The sequence below is a fragment of the Labrus mixtus genome, chromosome 3, assembly GCF_963584025.1.
Source record: "Labrus mixtus chromosome 3, fLabMix1.1, whole genome shotgun sequence".
NCBI classification, from domain to species: Eukaryota; Metazoa; Chordata; class Actinopteri; order Labriformes; family Labridae; genus Labrus; species Labrus mixtus.
The window spans coordinates 8,329,496-8,344,596 of NC_083614.1; the positions used below are offsets into that span (position 1 = coordinate 8,329,496).

The 15,101-nt window shown below is 40.7% G+C and overlaps 1 protein-coding gene across 1 annotated transcript in view; it reads right to left on the bottom strand.

The window, feature by feature from the left end:
- The window catches only part of farp2 (FERM, RhoGEF and pleckstrin domain protein 2), a 31,322-nt gene that overhangs the window by 170 nt on the left and 16,051 nt on the right, over positions 1-15,101 (bottom strand). The window contains exons 12-27 of the mRNA XM_061030587.1: positions 14,938-14,995; positions 14,477-14,771; positions 9,505-9,686; positions 9,181-9,270; positions 7,992-8,125; positions 7,820-7,901; positions 7,472-7,709; positions 6,374-6,504; positions 6,222-6,290; positions 6,024-6,113; positions 4,795-4,877; positions 4,350-4,468; positions 3,951-4,114; positions 2,342-2,449; positions 2,085-2,236; positions 71-1,187 (exon numbers count right to left, since the gene is read on the bottom strand). Of these exons, the coding sequence (XP_060886570.1) occupies positions 1,094-1,187; positions 2,085-2,236; positions 2,342-2,449; positions 3,951-4,114; positions 4,350-4,468; positions 4,795-4,877; positions 6,024-6,113; positions 6,222-6,290; positions 6,374-6,504; positions 7,472-7,709; positions 7,820-7,901; positions 7,992-8,125; positions 9,181-9,270; positions 9,505-9,686; positions 14,477-14,771; positions 14,938-14,995 (2,089 nt within the window). The 3' untranslated portion in view covers positions 71-1,093. The remainder of the gene's footprint in view (positions 1-70; positions 1,188-2,084; positions 2,237-2,341; positions 2,450-3,950; positions 4,115-4,349; positions 4,469-4,794; positions 4,878-6,023; positions 6,114-6,221; positions 6,291-6,373; positions 6,505-7,471; positions 7,710-7,819; positions 7,902-7,991; positions 8,126-9,180; positions 9,271-9,504; positions 9,687-14,476; positions 14,772-14,937; positions 14,996-15,101) is intronic.

Sequence of the window (15,101 nt, forward strand, 5' to 3'; positions counted from 1 at the left end):
ATCACCTTAATGTTACAGCTCCAGGGGGCTTCACACACACATGCGCACACACACACACACACACACACACACACACACACACACACACACACAGAGGGCAAAGATTCCAGTCTTATTCCAAAAAAATATACCGGTACCAAATAATGCCATGGTTGCATGTCACTAAATAAGCATCACTGGTGTCTCAAACAATCTCATTTGTCTAGAACTTTCTGACGCACAGTAAGTACCAAAACATCAAAATATGTTCTTCTGATTTGTTTTTTAGGAGGAAAATCTGCAACTTTTCACACAGAGTAAACACTACACATGTCCTCTCAAGCTGTCATCCCTATGCAAAAAATAAAAAGAGGATACATTGGTTACATCTGATATTAAGAGAAGAGAGAAATGTAGCACCAAACTGGCCGTAATAATGCCTGACTAACGGGGAGATTTAAGCAGAACGGCTCCCTTTTGAACAATTTAAACATCCATTTGTTAACAATATAAACGCTTGCATGTGATGATTTGCTCAGAACTAGCCATGTGCCTCCAAAATTTTACCTGTAAACACGGTTCAACTTTCCATGATCCTTCTGCTCACCTCCATCCTGCATTCATCTCTGACTGTCTCAAAAGTACCAACTATCCTGTACCTTCATTTTCCACATGCTCTAAATCCTCTATATGCCAGTCATAGCACTGGGCTAGACCTGCAGCTTCAGTCATCAGGCTTTGTAGAGAGAAGTTCTTCAAAAGCTTGAAATCAAGCCTTTGTGTTGGAGTTGGTCCCATTTATCATCATATCATTATTTTCCATCAGGCTATATGTTGAGCACTACGCATGCAAACATCTGATCCAAATATACACGTCTCCCTTTCATAATATCCTGCACACAGGAACAACGTTATCATTTACAGCATTAATGAGGAACAAGCACAGACCATAAGAATTAAATCCTTAATGCGATCAATGTTAACACTTAAACTGGCAGCATCTTTCAGTCTCTCTTCAGTCATGGTACAAATCATCACTTTGAAAATTACACTGAGACTTGAAAGTCTTTCTGCCATCCTAGAGGCCCAGCCTCCGGTATCAATGATATTTGATTCAGTTTCCGTTTATCTCCATGGGACCTCCTTTAGGTATGAGCAGGCTCATGCGGCCCGTAGTGCTGGCTGCACTCTTGATCACCTCCATCCATCTGTGAAGACAAAGACAGCCCACAGAGTCTTAAAACTGCTCTTACAGGACTTTGAAGATACCAGCATTTCTTTTTAAACACGGGCCTGATACCAACATAACTTCTAAATGATTAATGGGTACAAAAGGTTTTGGATTTGCACCATTAAATATCCACGTAACCAGCTGAAGAATGGGCTGTTAAGTCTGCAATATGTCCTCAACGTCGTTGATTTATTTTTTCATTTGACAGGTTAAGATTGTTCATGAACGTTTAGTGCTTCATCTTAAAGAAACAGCTGCTACTTTCTTAAAAGCACCCAAATTCAATTAACAAAAACAATCATTTGACCTTTCAGACATGGAAGTTGTTGGTCTACCGCTGCATTGATCTGTTGAATTGTTTCTGATATTTCATAACTTTGTGTTTTTTAGTAGTTTGTTCAGATTCAACACAATATTTGTTGAATTTCTTAAGTGTAAAAGCAACCTAACAGATCGAGGCAGTCAGAGATCAAGAACTCCAACGAAGAGCAATGCAAAAGTTCTGGTTTTGTCAATGAGTCTGATGGCTTTGAAGAGAGTGAAGTTAAAGTTGTTTCTGTTTTTTTTTTTTTTTAAAGCATCTTAACTTAAAAAAATCATCTCAATCCTTTTTTAATAATAATATAGCCACCCCTATGTATAAAAACTACGAGCTTGTAGTCAGTCATAAGCATGTTTAGGTGTATTTGATTAGGCACAGTCTGCTGAAGATTTCCTGCAGCCATTACAGCCCATGTTATACTGCAGACCGGAGCGGCCTACTGGATTTATCCTAAACTTTGTATTTTACAAACATGGTTCTTTTTTGTAGTTATCCTCCACTGATTTGTGAAATCTGCAACAACATTTTAGAAATTAGAAATAAGTCATTTACCTTTCAAAGGTGTACTCGCTCTCAGCCCTGAAGAAGTAAACGTGGGATTTGAACTGTAGCTTGAAGACGTACTCCTTGTGGATGCTGTCAGACTCTTCAGGAGTGCTGACCGTGTAGCCGAGCAGAGGGAGGCTCGCCAGCGGGAAGTCGTCCTGGAAACAGAGGAGGAAACTCTTCACTCTTTATCCAGCTCTACTCACCTCAGTCACCTTTTTTCAAATGTCATGTTCTCTAAAAGAAATGATGAGTCAGCTGACCTGATGTGTTTTGTAGAAGAACAAGCAGAAGTTGGTGAAAACCACCCAGAGTTTCTGCCAGCCGTTACTGTTCTTGAACTTCCTCAGGAGGTAACCTGACAGCTGGTTCTTCACAGAGGGACAGAAAATGTAATGTGAAAAGATAAGACAGTGAACATGAAGTGATTGTAAAGGAGGGGTCATAATGAATCAAACATAGTGATAAGTGGCTGTGTGTTTATGAATGAATGTTTGGGTGTGATATGGTGGTATAGATGTGGAAAGAATAGGACTTTTGACAGGTTGAAAGCATGCTCTAGACTAGAAAGAGGAAAATTAAAAACAGGCTTTGTAGTTTACAGATAGATATGACCTAGTGGCACTTGCATAGAGACAATTTGTGCACTTTATTTGAACAACTAGCACAGTTTGATATATTAGAGGCCAGGACTGGGATCTTCTTTTTGTACCCTTGATGCCTCGACACAAACCAAATCAAAGGTCAATAATAAGTGTCGTTTTGAATTCATTATTTCAAAAACATACTGACCAGAACAACTCAGAGTTCAGACACATTGAAATGAAAGGAGATGTTTGCTGATGCTAATTTTTCAGCTTTTGTTCCAAGATTCATAAATTGATTGTTGGTTCTTTTTGTCATTGTGCGATCTCGGAAGTAAGTAACAATTAGGATTGTTACACAGTGTTTCAAATCTAGTCTTCCCAGTGCTTTTTCTTTTTGATGCAATATATTTTACTCCATCTCTCAGCATTGATTCTATTTTACCGTCTCTGTTTGGTCGTGCAAATGTGGATAAGAACGGATGTTATGATTTGAATCCCCTGAGATGTTTCAGATTTCATATGATGCATCAATAAATGAACCTTCAGTGTTTGTTTTTCATTTTTCTGACATGATTAAAAACAAAATTAGATTATTTTCTTTAACCCAGTTAAGCTCTCTACATAGACCTCAGGGGGGAAAGATCCATAACCAGACCTCTCCTAGTCCTGAATGTCTGCCCTATGGTGGCTCTAGTACCTGGTTCATGCGCAGGTAATCAGTGAGAGACAGGTTCTGGTTTCGGTACCAGCAAACATGCGTGATGGTGTTTGGTCTCTGGCCCTGACCGAGGAGATAGCGAGGAGGAAGTTCTGGTGAGACAGCCGGAGAGCTGAAGACTGAGAGGGTGAGAGACATAAGGAAGGAAGAAAGGATGCAAAGAAAGTGTTAGTATTTTAGATTCAAGTGGAAGAAAGGGGGAAAAGAAAGAGGAGATAGGAAGTTCTCCTGGTCTGTGAAATAAGAACATTAGTGTCAGGAAAAAAGAAGACTTGAATTTTAGTTAGTTATGAAGTACATTAAAGAACAAAGAGCAATCCAGGCGCCACCAGATGTAAACATTTGTGATGTTAAAGCTAAACAGGGAGAAAAGAGTGTTGTTAAAGGAAACACTAAGAGGGGTTAGGAAGAGTGGGAGAAACACCGAGATCCAGGAACGACAACGAATCCGACCGTACAAATGTGGTGCTAAAAGGCCTTAACAGGTAAATAAATGTTCTTCTCCAGTGTGTGTGCTTGTGTAAATGTGAGTGTATGCGTGTCCTAATGTGGGCGGAGGAGGAGTACCTCCACAGCCAGGCTGTGATCAGACATAGACACGCTGGTGTTACGGTGCCAGCACACATGCATGGTGGTGTTGGCACGGTGGTGTGTCTGCTTGTCCAGTGACGTGCGGGACGAGTTCATGTCATCCTCCGACTCCTGCTCCAGGGAAACCTCGTCAGACGATCCTGAGGGGGGGAGGAGGAGGAGGGGGGGGGGGGGGGGGGAGGCGGGACAGGAAGTTGTTTGGAGGAAGGAATTAACTGTATGTATGACCAAGTGCTACTTTCCAAGGAAGGAAAAAGCTCATTAAAAATAATTTTCTAACACAGCGGAGGAAAGAATGTTCAAGGAACATGAAGTACAAGTTCCCATTAGTGAGTACTGCACATCTGAACATGACACAGGGAAACAAACTCTTACTGTTGGAGTGATCTCCAAGTCCAGGGTCGGGGAAGATGCTAGATTTCTCTTGAGACTTCTTGGACATTTCAATTGCAAGGTTCAGATCCTCAATCCACTTCCCCATCTCCACCTTGGAGCTGAAATAGAAACAAACAAATAGAAGGTGGGATAACAATTCGTTAAATCACACAGGAATCAGATGATGTGTGCGTTAAAGACAGTTTCTTAGCTTATATAATATATATAAAACATTACTTTTAACACGGCGTAAAAAATGCTGGGACATCATGTAAAAACGTGTTAACTTTCAAAAGGAGTGCGTTTGCGCATGTTATTTGGAGAAGGAGCTGCATAACCATTGACCCAAGATTTTTATATACAGAGAATCAGTTATTACTCAAAGTCAAACTCTAGTTCAACTTGTAGTCCAATAAATAGCTTTCCCTTTCTTTCCCCTTCTCACCTGGCAGCCACAACAATGGTCCTCTGAGCAGAGTAGATGGTGAAGCAGTGAGGGACTGACCACTCGTTTTCACTTTCCTCCACCTAACGAACAAAAGAGAAACCCAGAGAACATTCATGTTGGGAAGCTTTCAAACTAAACACATTTTGTTTCAATAAATGAGTTAAGTGAAGGACTGTAGGAGGAAACTAAGTCAGAAAGTCTGACTGAAGTCACAGACGGACCTGCTGCACAGCCTCTGCGGCGGTGTTCAGACTGCAGCCATGTAAGATTTGTTATTCAAATAAGGTGTTGAAAACAAACTGTTGAACACTACGGTTTGCAAATGATCACACTTAATCTCTAGATCCTGACATCACTTCTCTATCTGCGTAGCATTTTTCAGCCGCCTTAAAGAGACAGCCTCTAGTCCATTTATCTGGACTAATTATATATATATATATATATATATATATATATATGAGCAAAATTGCACCTTAAAGTTTTCACAGACTCATCTAAAAATGCACTACCTCTAATCAGACACCGCTGTACCTTGCTATCTATCTTTGTGATGTCATTTCCTCATAGATTAAAATACTATTCTAGACTTCTTTTTGCCACCAGTAGAGTCGCCCCCTGTTGACAGTAAGAACGCAGGTTTAAGGTACTTCAGTACTGGCTTCACTTTCGAGGCTAAAAAGACTTGCATACTGTCGGATGTCCAGAAATGTATTTTTTTTAAATCAGTCTGAACAAAGCCTGTATGTGCCTGTATGGAGGCAAATATGTTCATATCCTTTTTATTCTTTAGACCTCAGTGCCTATAACAAACCTCTACAGTCTCTTCATCATCACATAACAATGTCGTACTTTGAACATCAAGATGTAATAAACTACTGGTAGTGACATCTCAACCACGAGTAGCTGCAAGGACTAAAAGGACTCTGCCCGCTAGGTGTTTCTTTGGGTATTTCTCAGTTCTATTTCTACAAAAGCAAAGGACAAGAAGAAGGGAAGGGTTTGGGCATCCAAGCTGGCAGAGCTCAGAGGACTTACCGGAGCGTCCAGCACTATGAGCTGCAGCCAGGAGTAAAACAGAGACATCAAAGTTAGGAGACCCAGGCCCTCCCTTCTTACACTGATCAGATCATCTCTCACCACGAGGGGAACTAGTCTTTTGTCCACATACTCAGGGCTTTAGTAGGAGGCAAATGTAAGAGGAGGTGACATAAAGCTTAAATACTCACGATCATGCCATGAAGCGGCAGCTGGCCGTGCACTTTGAACTGATTGGTGGCTGTAACACCTTTGCTTGTGTAGAGGAGCATGTCTGAGAACTGAAAATATTCATACAAGTTATTTATAAAACTCACTGGATTGTTAATGTGATGCAACTCTCTGTAAAAAAATAAAAATGGATTGTATTGTAAAAGTATTGTACTTACAAGGAAAAACATTCTTTGCTGCAGTCCTTTCTTGGTAAGCTTGTACAGACATCCCTCTCTTATGAACTCCTAAAAAAAACATAACATTGTCGGATGTGCTCGACCTGGACCCCCGGCTCCCCCTACCCTCTGCTCAGTGTCACTGCACTCACCCTGCCTGGTGCCGTCAGGTTTTCGATACCGATCAGGTCTCTCTGCAGCTCTGTTAGCTTCTGGAAGTTCTCCAGCCGGATGAGACTGCTCTGGAGCTGAGTGGCGATCTCAGCCACTTCCTTCAGAGCCTCTGAGGGGGGAGTAATGTCTTACGTCAATATATGTCCAACAATTTCTTCTTAATTATTGATGGTTAGAAATATAGTTGAGAAAATCAATGATGATCATAGAAGCCTTCATCATGACAGAAAACATGTAAAAGAATATATGCTATACCTTCAACATATTTCACTAAAAATTAAAATCCTTCCTTATGTGATGTTGAAATCTGGTAGAATTAAAAACTGTAGATAGTTTAATGGTATGATAACTTTACATTTTCAAGTCATGGTATAAAAATACATTTATTTCTTTAATCATACTGTGAAAAAACAATGCATGTTTCCACATTAATTAAGAGTGTGTAACCTTAGTCAAGGCTAAAACTATTTGCTTTACATAATCTTTTCTCAGCTACTTGAATTAGATTTTCATTTCAGATATATGTAGCACATATATTTTTTCACCTAGTTATCATCTATAAAATATTACCAGTCTGTGTCTCAAAGTGAGAAAAAATGTTTTTCTCCTAGGGTATGACTTTATGCACTCAGATTTTATCTGTACTTGAATATTTTAGCATTATATTTGTTTAACCAAGTCTTCCCTGTGTACAGCTGATGAGTTGCCTTCGTGCATGAAATGTGATATATAAATTAAGTTGCCTTACCTCACCTTTAACACTTTGTTTTTGTTCTTTTCAAATTATATCTTCTGCCTATTTTTGTTCTCATTTTCTGTCAGCGTTGGGTGAATTTTAGAAACCTGACACAGTTTGGCAGCATGTTTGTATGATAGCTGCTATACTGTACAACTTAAGCCGAGTTGGGTTACAGAAGATGAAAAATGTGTTTACTTAAAAAACTTGTATTGACTCAAGCTTGGCTTTTTTATTGAACTTGACTGTTGCAATAAAATCTTGTTCAAGTAATCCAGTAAGATGGGTTTTTAATCAATAATATGAAAAAATGAAAGAATATGAGCAATCGAGATCTCACCCTTGCAGTCATCGTGATCCCGGTGCGAGGGAGAGTAATGCTTGCATAGCCTCTCCAGGATGAGCTTGTAGTGCATGAGGCGCTGGATGGGCTTGAGCAGGAATGTGTTGAGTGGCAGGTAGCAGACTTTCTGCAGCTCAAACTCTTTGTAGACCGTCTCCAGCTTCTTCAGCCTCTTGGTGGCTTTCTCCAGCTCTGTTAACACCTCGTCGTGCTTCTGCAGGTAGCTGGTGAATTCCTGGGGATTACATTGAACACTTAAAGTGTGGCTAAAGGGACGGTCTGTTTGTCAGGAAATAATGTAAGAGAGCGGTATGGTTGACTGGAGGGATGGCAAAGCAAGCTCACCTTAAGAGCACACATGTTCCTCAGCATCACATCTCCGATCCTCTGGTAGTCCCCTTTGACGTGAGCGTTTGAGCGCCCCTCCCTGAGGAAACATATGAACTGATCTTTAGAAACGTCTTATCAGCTTTCACTCACCTTCATCACCCAGACAAATAGTGACTGAGCACCTTACCAGAGAGCCAGCCTCTGGTCTAACTCCTTCAGGAAGCCTCGATGGAACTCATAGATGGGGTCGATGTTGGAAAAAAGGAGGTTCATCAGCCCTTCAGGCATGGCGTTTTCTTTGATCACAGCGCTGCGAAACCACTGGGAACAGAAGCGGGACACTTCAAATTGGTTTACAGTCGGGCAAATAAAATAATCCACCTATCATGATCAAAATGAAAAGCTAGCTTCATGAGTGGTCATCTCAAGGATAAACCTGTTGTACTTTTCTTCATTAGGGGACTGAAACAAATGTCAAAATTTTTGCCCTCAGGTTAACACAAAAAAGGTCTGGTTTTATAGAATTTTAGTTTTTTTTAAATTCAGCATTAACATCTTTTATTCCCTTTCTGTTCAAACTTCTGTGTACTAAATACTTCTATTTCACTATTTTGACTGTTTTCCTTTAAATATATACAAACAAGATTTATATAACCAGGAAAGAAACTTGTTAAGATTAAAAATTTGTTTTTTTAAGTGTGTCCTGGTGAGACAGGCAGCAGCACAATTAACAGAGTTTCACATAAACGAGCAGCCAAGCATACAAATTATTAAAGAAAAACAAAAAAAATATTAGACATTAAAAGACAAATTTAACAAATTCCTCAGCAAAAGTTTGTCAAGATCATCCACAAACACATCAAGGAGAACATCTGCCAGATGTGTCCGCCTCCAAGTCATTCAACATCCTCTTAAAATCATCCAATGAGAGCAGCTCGTCAAGTCTCAACTCTTTTTGTAATTTGTTCTAATTAAAGGGAGCAGCAAACTTAAACGTCTTCTTCCCCACTTCATTAGGAACAGACCGTAAGAAAAGATGATAAGTCACTGTATTCTTCTGACTGATAAGAGGGCAGAAGGTAAATGATAGAGGTCAGAAGGTATGAAGGAAGAAAACCTAAGATAGACTTGTAGAAAAGAATACATCAGTGTTAAAGTCTGTGTATGGTGAAAGACATCTAACCAACACATGCATACAGCAAACAGTGATGAGTGAGGGATTTAAAATGAGTGTTGATTCTCAGAGCTCTATTATATCAACAAAGCACATGCACTCTATGAGCTTGTACACTTATCGCATTATTTGGACATCACCTTTTAAAATGCAGATAAAGGACTCTGAGCAAAAACAGTTTTTGCCCAAAGAAAAAACTCACCACTGTGATGACCTCCAGATCTTTCAGGTATGTTCGCTCTGTGGTCAGAATCTCTTTGGCAATGAAGTAGGCCTTATCGGTGGGATATCTCTGAGAGACAAGAAGGACATTAAGTTTCAAAATGATGCTCTGAACAACACAACCACCATAACAAAAATATATATATTTCTAACTGAAAGAAACTTTTCTTCCATGTCAGTGAGAAACATCTTAAAATCCCATCATTAATCACAAAGATAAATAGATATGGGTTCAGGTTTATGCGATTTTTCTACTCTCAGAATTGTGGTGTTAGGCGGTTGGTTGGAAGGGTGAGCAGTGTACCTTCCTCCTGCCCTCATCCTCCTCCTCTAGCCTGGCATTGCTGCCCACCTCACTCAGGATGGGGCTTTGCAGGGGCGACGAGGCGTGACCCGGCAGGCTGAGGGTCGACATCTGGAAGGAGGGCGACAAGCAGAGGGGTCCTTTGGAGGTTAAGGGTGAGAGCTGAGGGCTGTCGACGGTGTCTGTGGAGGAGAGAAAATAAAGATCGTATAAAATTAATCAAGTGTAAGACAGTGGGGGGGGGGGAGTGGGAGAATTTGAAACAGGTAAAAGAACTCTACTAAATCAGGAAAAACACAATCTTTTGAAAGTATGAATCAACAACAATGCTCTCTAAAAGAAGTGGGACTTCACATTTACATCCCATTTTAACAATAACTAAATGTGTGACATACAGTCAAATATTCAACACTACGCTTCATCCTTCCCCAGCCTGCAGAACTCAATGCAAGAGCTTCACATTTCAACAAAAACAAGTCACACAAGCGGCCACAAAAGAAAGAAGAGACGGCAGAGCGGACCAAGTAAAGTAATGGTTCCCACATTTCCCCCCATGCTTTTGTTTTCAGAGCCCTCAACCAAAAGAACAAACGATTGTTTGGCAACTTAAACGAGCACTGTTCCAATTCAGAGAACTGGCTCTTCTGCTTTTGTTCTGCCTGTGCAACAAAACAAGCAGATGAAACACTCCGCTCTCCTCTTTACTGGGTAAGGTCACCACAGCTGTTCTTCCACTTCTAATAGAAAGAGAGAGAGAGAAAAAAAAAGGAGTGGGGGAAGGCCAAGAGGGAGGAAAAAAAAAAAAAAAAAAGAGTCACAGCTCGACCCGGAAATAATTGCTCAGGCAAAGAGTTATCAGGAATGTGGCCTGTGTGGAGGGAAAATGGTTGTTTATAGTTTATCTGTGTGCCCCACAGGGAATGACACGAGAAGAGGGGAGAGAGAACAGACGTTGGGCTCCACAGCACGAAGCAGAGGGCTTTCTGTGGAATGGTTTGGCACAAAGCCTCCGCAAACAGGGAGCACTCGCACTCAGCTGGAATTAGGTTGAGGAATCTCGTGTACGAATTCGACCCAACCCCCCAAAAGCACAACAGTTTGTTGCCTTCAATTTAAACGGAAAAATACAGGATGATTGGTGTATATCATGGACTTCTTTTTTTAGTTATACTCAAGAAAACTCTGCCCTAATATGATGATTAAATTCTCTAGAAATGAGAAAACCTTCAACGGGTATTAAATTGAGTTTACAATTTGTAGTTTTACAAATGAAAGCAGCTTTCATGTGAAGGAAACTGATCCCACCTTGGATCTGCAGCTTCTCATGAAGATTATTGTGAGAATATGAATCACATTTTACAGACATATTTAATCTAAAGATATTGAGTTTAACCCTTTAAACATCCTCTCTTTCTGCACGTACATGTCAAACTATTGTAAGATTCTGAGAAAGCACTTGAAGAAAGTTCATCACCAAATGACTATTTAAACTTTTTAAAGTCTCTAAAAGAATTTTAAGTCTGACATTCATGGTACCCCAAAGTGATTACTTTATTCTTGAGAGGAAAACATACACACATTAAGTACAGGTGGTTAAGAATAATAATAAGTATACATATGCAGGATTAAGTGACGATTACTTTATGTCTAAGTGCAGTAAGCTTAGCTGGTTAATTTTCATCAGCCATGTCATTAATTAACTATTTAGTAGAGATGTGAGGACAATCAAATGTCAGAACACAAAGAATAAGGCAAAAATAAGGAAAAGTCATGAAGACAAACCCTTGATCAGATGAACTACATTTCCAAGCTAAGAGGCCAAACTGAAACAAACGTCCACAAATGTGATTTTAGATAGATTGCAAAATGACTTTGATGTGTTTGCTATTCTTTAAAATGACAATGAGAGCTAATGAGTTTATGAAAAGCGATTCCTTAGTACTAAAGGGGACAACTTCATTAAGACTGCCCCTTTTCTTCACCATAACATCTCAACAATTACTATTAAAAGTTAAACAGGGGTCCACACCTGAGATTCATATAAATGCATACTGTTAGAAAAGAGTGAAATTAAGTGCTATAAGGCACTGAGGTGCAAGACAAAAAGGAAGACTGCATAATGTAAGACTCACTTTGCAAAAGCCAAGTGAAGTCCGATTTCAAGCAGATTAAATTGAGAACAAAAAAAGGGCAAAATCAAGAGGTTTGCCCTGCTCAGACACTGTTAGCATAGGAAGAGTCAAACTAACAAGATAAAGACTGTGAAAGCAAGGTAATGAAATACAACTCACTTTGATATCAACACAACTACTTGAGTTCTACGGCACAAGCCGAGTCCTTGAAGACAGAATCAGCAATAGAAATAACTGAGGCCTGGAGTACAGATAAAAAGATGTTACAAATCTTTGCACGTGCTATTAAGGTACTGACCACAAGACAGGAACACATGGTTCCTTCACAAATATGAAAAAACAAACATTTAAAAATCCAGCTAACATAAAAGAGAGATGTGCAAAAAGCTCCTGCTTCCTTCCAATTAACATGGTATCATGTTGTTGGTACCACGACAAAGACAGAAAAAGACAAAAAAAAAAACCTACTAAGGGCTACATGCCGGATATAAAGAGACAAAGCGAGATCAATCTCTAGTCGTGTACCGACGGTTCAATAAAATACTCACTGACTTAAACTGACAGGCTGTCCTGGAAGTGACATTAATAGCTTCTATGATCTAAAAGTGCTACGTCTAGAAAGTACTTCTGCATTTAACAATATAATACGGTTTACTGGGTGTTACAGGCTCGCCACAACAGCACAAAGCCGTGCACACGATTCGGATTATACATTCATTTCTTTAAAAGTGGTGTTAACAGTGTACTTAACGGCTCATTAGTACACTGTTCACATTCTTCAGCTTAAGCTAAAATGTTAGTTTGTGTCTATTTCTGAAAAATATTTAAAGTTTCTAATCCTTCAGAAATCAGGAATTGGAAGTGCTTGATACCACCTACATGCTGTGGATTAGCATCACAAGAAAAACTGTCGCATCCAGCCAGCAGATGTCAGTGAGGCACAGAAGTGCAAACTGAAAAGTGGGTCTTCTGCATGCCTTGTTTTATTACAGGAAGCCGTGAGAATCACTAAACCTGGACGACTTTCTGTTTATTTTTACCCTGAGATTATAGACAGATTAATGATTACCATCTAGTGGTAAATTCTACCCTGCATAATAAGTACCGTTTTAGAAATAAGAATTAAAGGCCAGATGATGGTGATTAGTAGTTAGTATGCGTTAAGTACTCCGTAAATAAGAAAATCACATAAGATAAATCATAAGACCTTCACTCTGACAAGCTATATCTGTTGATTTATTTAAAACTGTGACGCCATGCATGGAAGTTGACTTCTTTTGAGACATACTGAGTCAAATTACTTTTAACGGCAGGCCTATCAAAGCAATATTCCTATGTTAATGTGTACATTAGTGTTTTAAAGAATGTGAAACATGTAGTATATATCACAGAGATTCATCCATAAAGCAGGATCAACAAAGCTGTTAACTTGATGTTTGAAAAGACTAAAAACGATGTCATTCAAGACTTTCATGACGGTTGAGGCCAAAACTTTATAAGCAAAGCTTCATGAGAGAAGAGTGATAAGAAAAGGAGCACCACAAACAAAGTGACCATGGCAGGGTAACACCAGGTAGTCAAATCACTGATAAAAAAAAAAGGGACGGTGCTGCTGCACAAACATTTTCTCTACTCCTTAGTAGAAAGTTAAAAACAGAAGCATGTGTAACTTTGTACACAATCGTACATTAAAGTGATGTGCTATGAACTCATTTCAGACAGCTGTAAATATACCAGCTCTAGTAGTTCATATGGTCAGCCATCTATTATTATCTCCATTATGATAAAACATTGTGGATGTCAAAAGTGTCGAGACTGAAATGTGTTATCAAAGACTGAACTTAGCTGCTGCAGCTTACAAAATTTTTGTAATTTGGAAAGCCCCAGACTGAAGCTTTCAGTGCTTTAAAGGCCATATGTTTACATTTTAATATGAGGGGATCCAGAGGGGTCTGCAAGTGCCAGAGCCTGCAGGTTGTGGCACTGAAGCAGGAAACCCTCTATGCCACTGCTCCCCGTCAGTGGATTACTGTAAAACAGGTTCTGCTCAGGGGGAAGGACGCTGTCAGAGCCCCAGTCGGAGTCTGAGTCTGAGCTGCCGTTCCCTGAGCCCTCTGTGGCTGTGGGGGGGTAGCTGAGCTGCTCGAGCTGCTCCACCAGGTCAGTGAACTGCACAGCAGAGCTGCTCTCAGAGCGCACAGAGTACGCCGGGAAGTTGACCATGGAGCTGCCTTCTGACTGGATGTCAGAGCCGGGAAGGCGGAGTGAGGAGGAGTCTGCACCTCCATAACCCATCGACATGGACTCACCTGCAGAGCTGAGCCCCAGGTTGTCCAGGGAGCTGCACTCAGAGCGGTTGTTAAGCAAAGAGCTGGTCTCAGAATGACCCACTATGCTGTCAGGGAAGGCATTTGTATTCCCATTCAGGTCCTCAATGCCTACGCTAAACATCCTGTTTTTGCTGAGGTCAGTTTCCTCCACATAATCAAACTGATCGACTTTATCATCAAGCCCAAAAGTGAAGGCCTCTGCCCCGCCACCGAAAAAAGACATTTCAGTGGGATCGTCATCTATGAACTCCTCTGTGACGTGCAGCGGTGAACTGGACATGGAGAACAAGGGATTCTGTTTTGTACGTAAAAGCTCTGCCTCAAAAGCCTCAGGTGTAAAAACCCCCTTCCTCTTCCCTACACCCCCTCCCACTGAGCACCCGGTTCCCCTCCTGCCACCATGCTCATTATCCTCATTGCCATTTTTGGAGGGCTCAGATCGGGAGGTGCCACTCTCTACACACACAAACAAGGGGCTGCAGTGTCCTGCTGCCTGATTGCTAGGGGCACCTTGAAAAGCGAAGTGAGATGGGGATGCAGTCTTGACAGTTTCTTCCTTCGGAGGACTGGGGGGTCTGGTGGTTTGCAGAGGGGACTGAAGCTGCTGGTGGTGCTGAGGCTGGTGCTGCAGGTTCAGGTTCTGAGTCTGCAGGGGAGGTGCTGGAGACTGGTTCAGTGATGGCAAAGGCTGGGGCTGATGTTGTAGTTCTGTTCGTTGGGGGAAGCTTGAGATGTGCGGGTAGAAGGAAACAGAAGCAGAGGAAAGGGATCCTGGGGTCCTGAGACTGTCATTGAATGACAAGCTCTGAAACAATGAAACAAAAAAACGGGAATACATAAGGGGGGGGGGGGGGGGGGCAGTTATAAAGTTATTAAAGTTGAGAATTTTTGATGGTTCGTTAAAGAACAACATGTGGAATATTTTAGTGTATTTTGTTGGGTAAATGCATCGTGTTCATAGCAACACTGACCTGTTTTGGCACATCTGAGGCGAGGGAGCGAAGCGACATTCCTATTTTACTGTTCCTCCTGAAAAACAAACAAGTCAATTGCAGGATTATTATCGTGCATGCAGTTAAAAAAAAAAAGGGGTTAGGGTTAACCCCCTAACCCTAAGTCATGTTCCTCAAAAAAC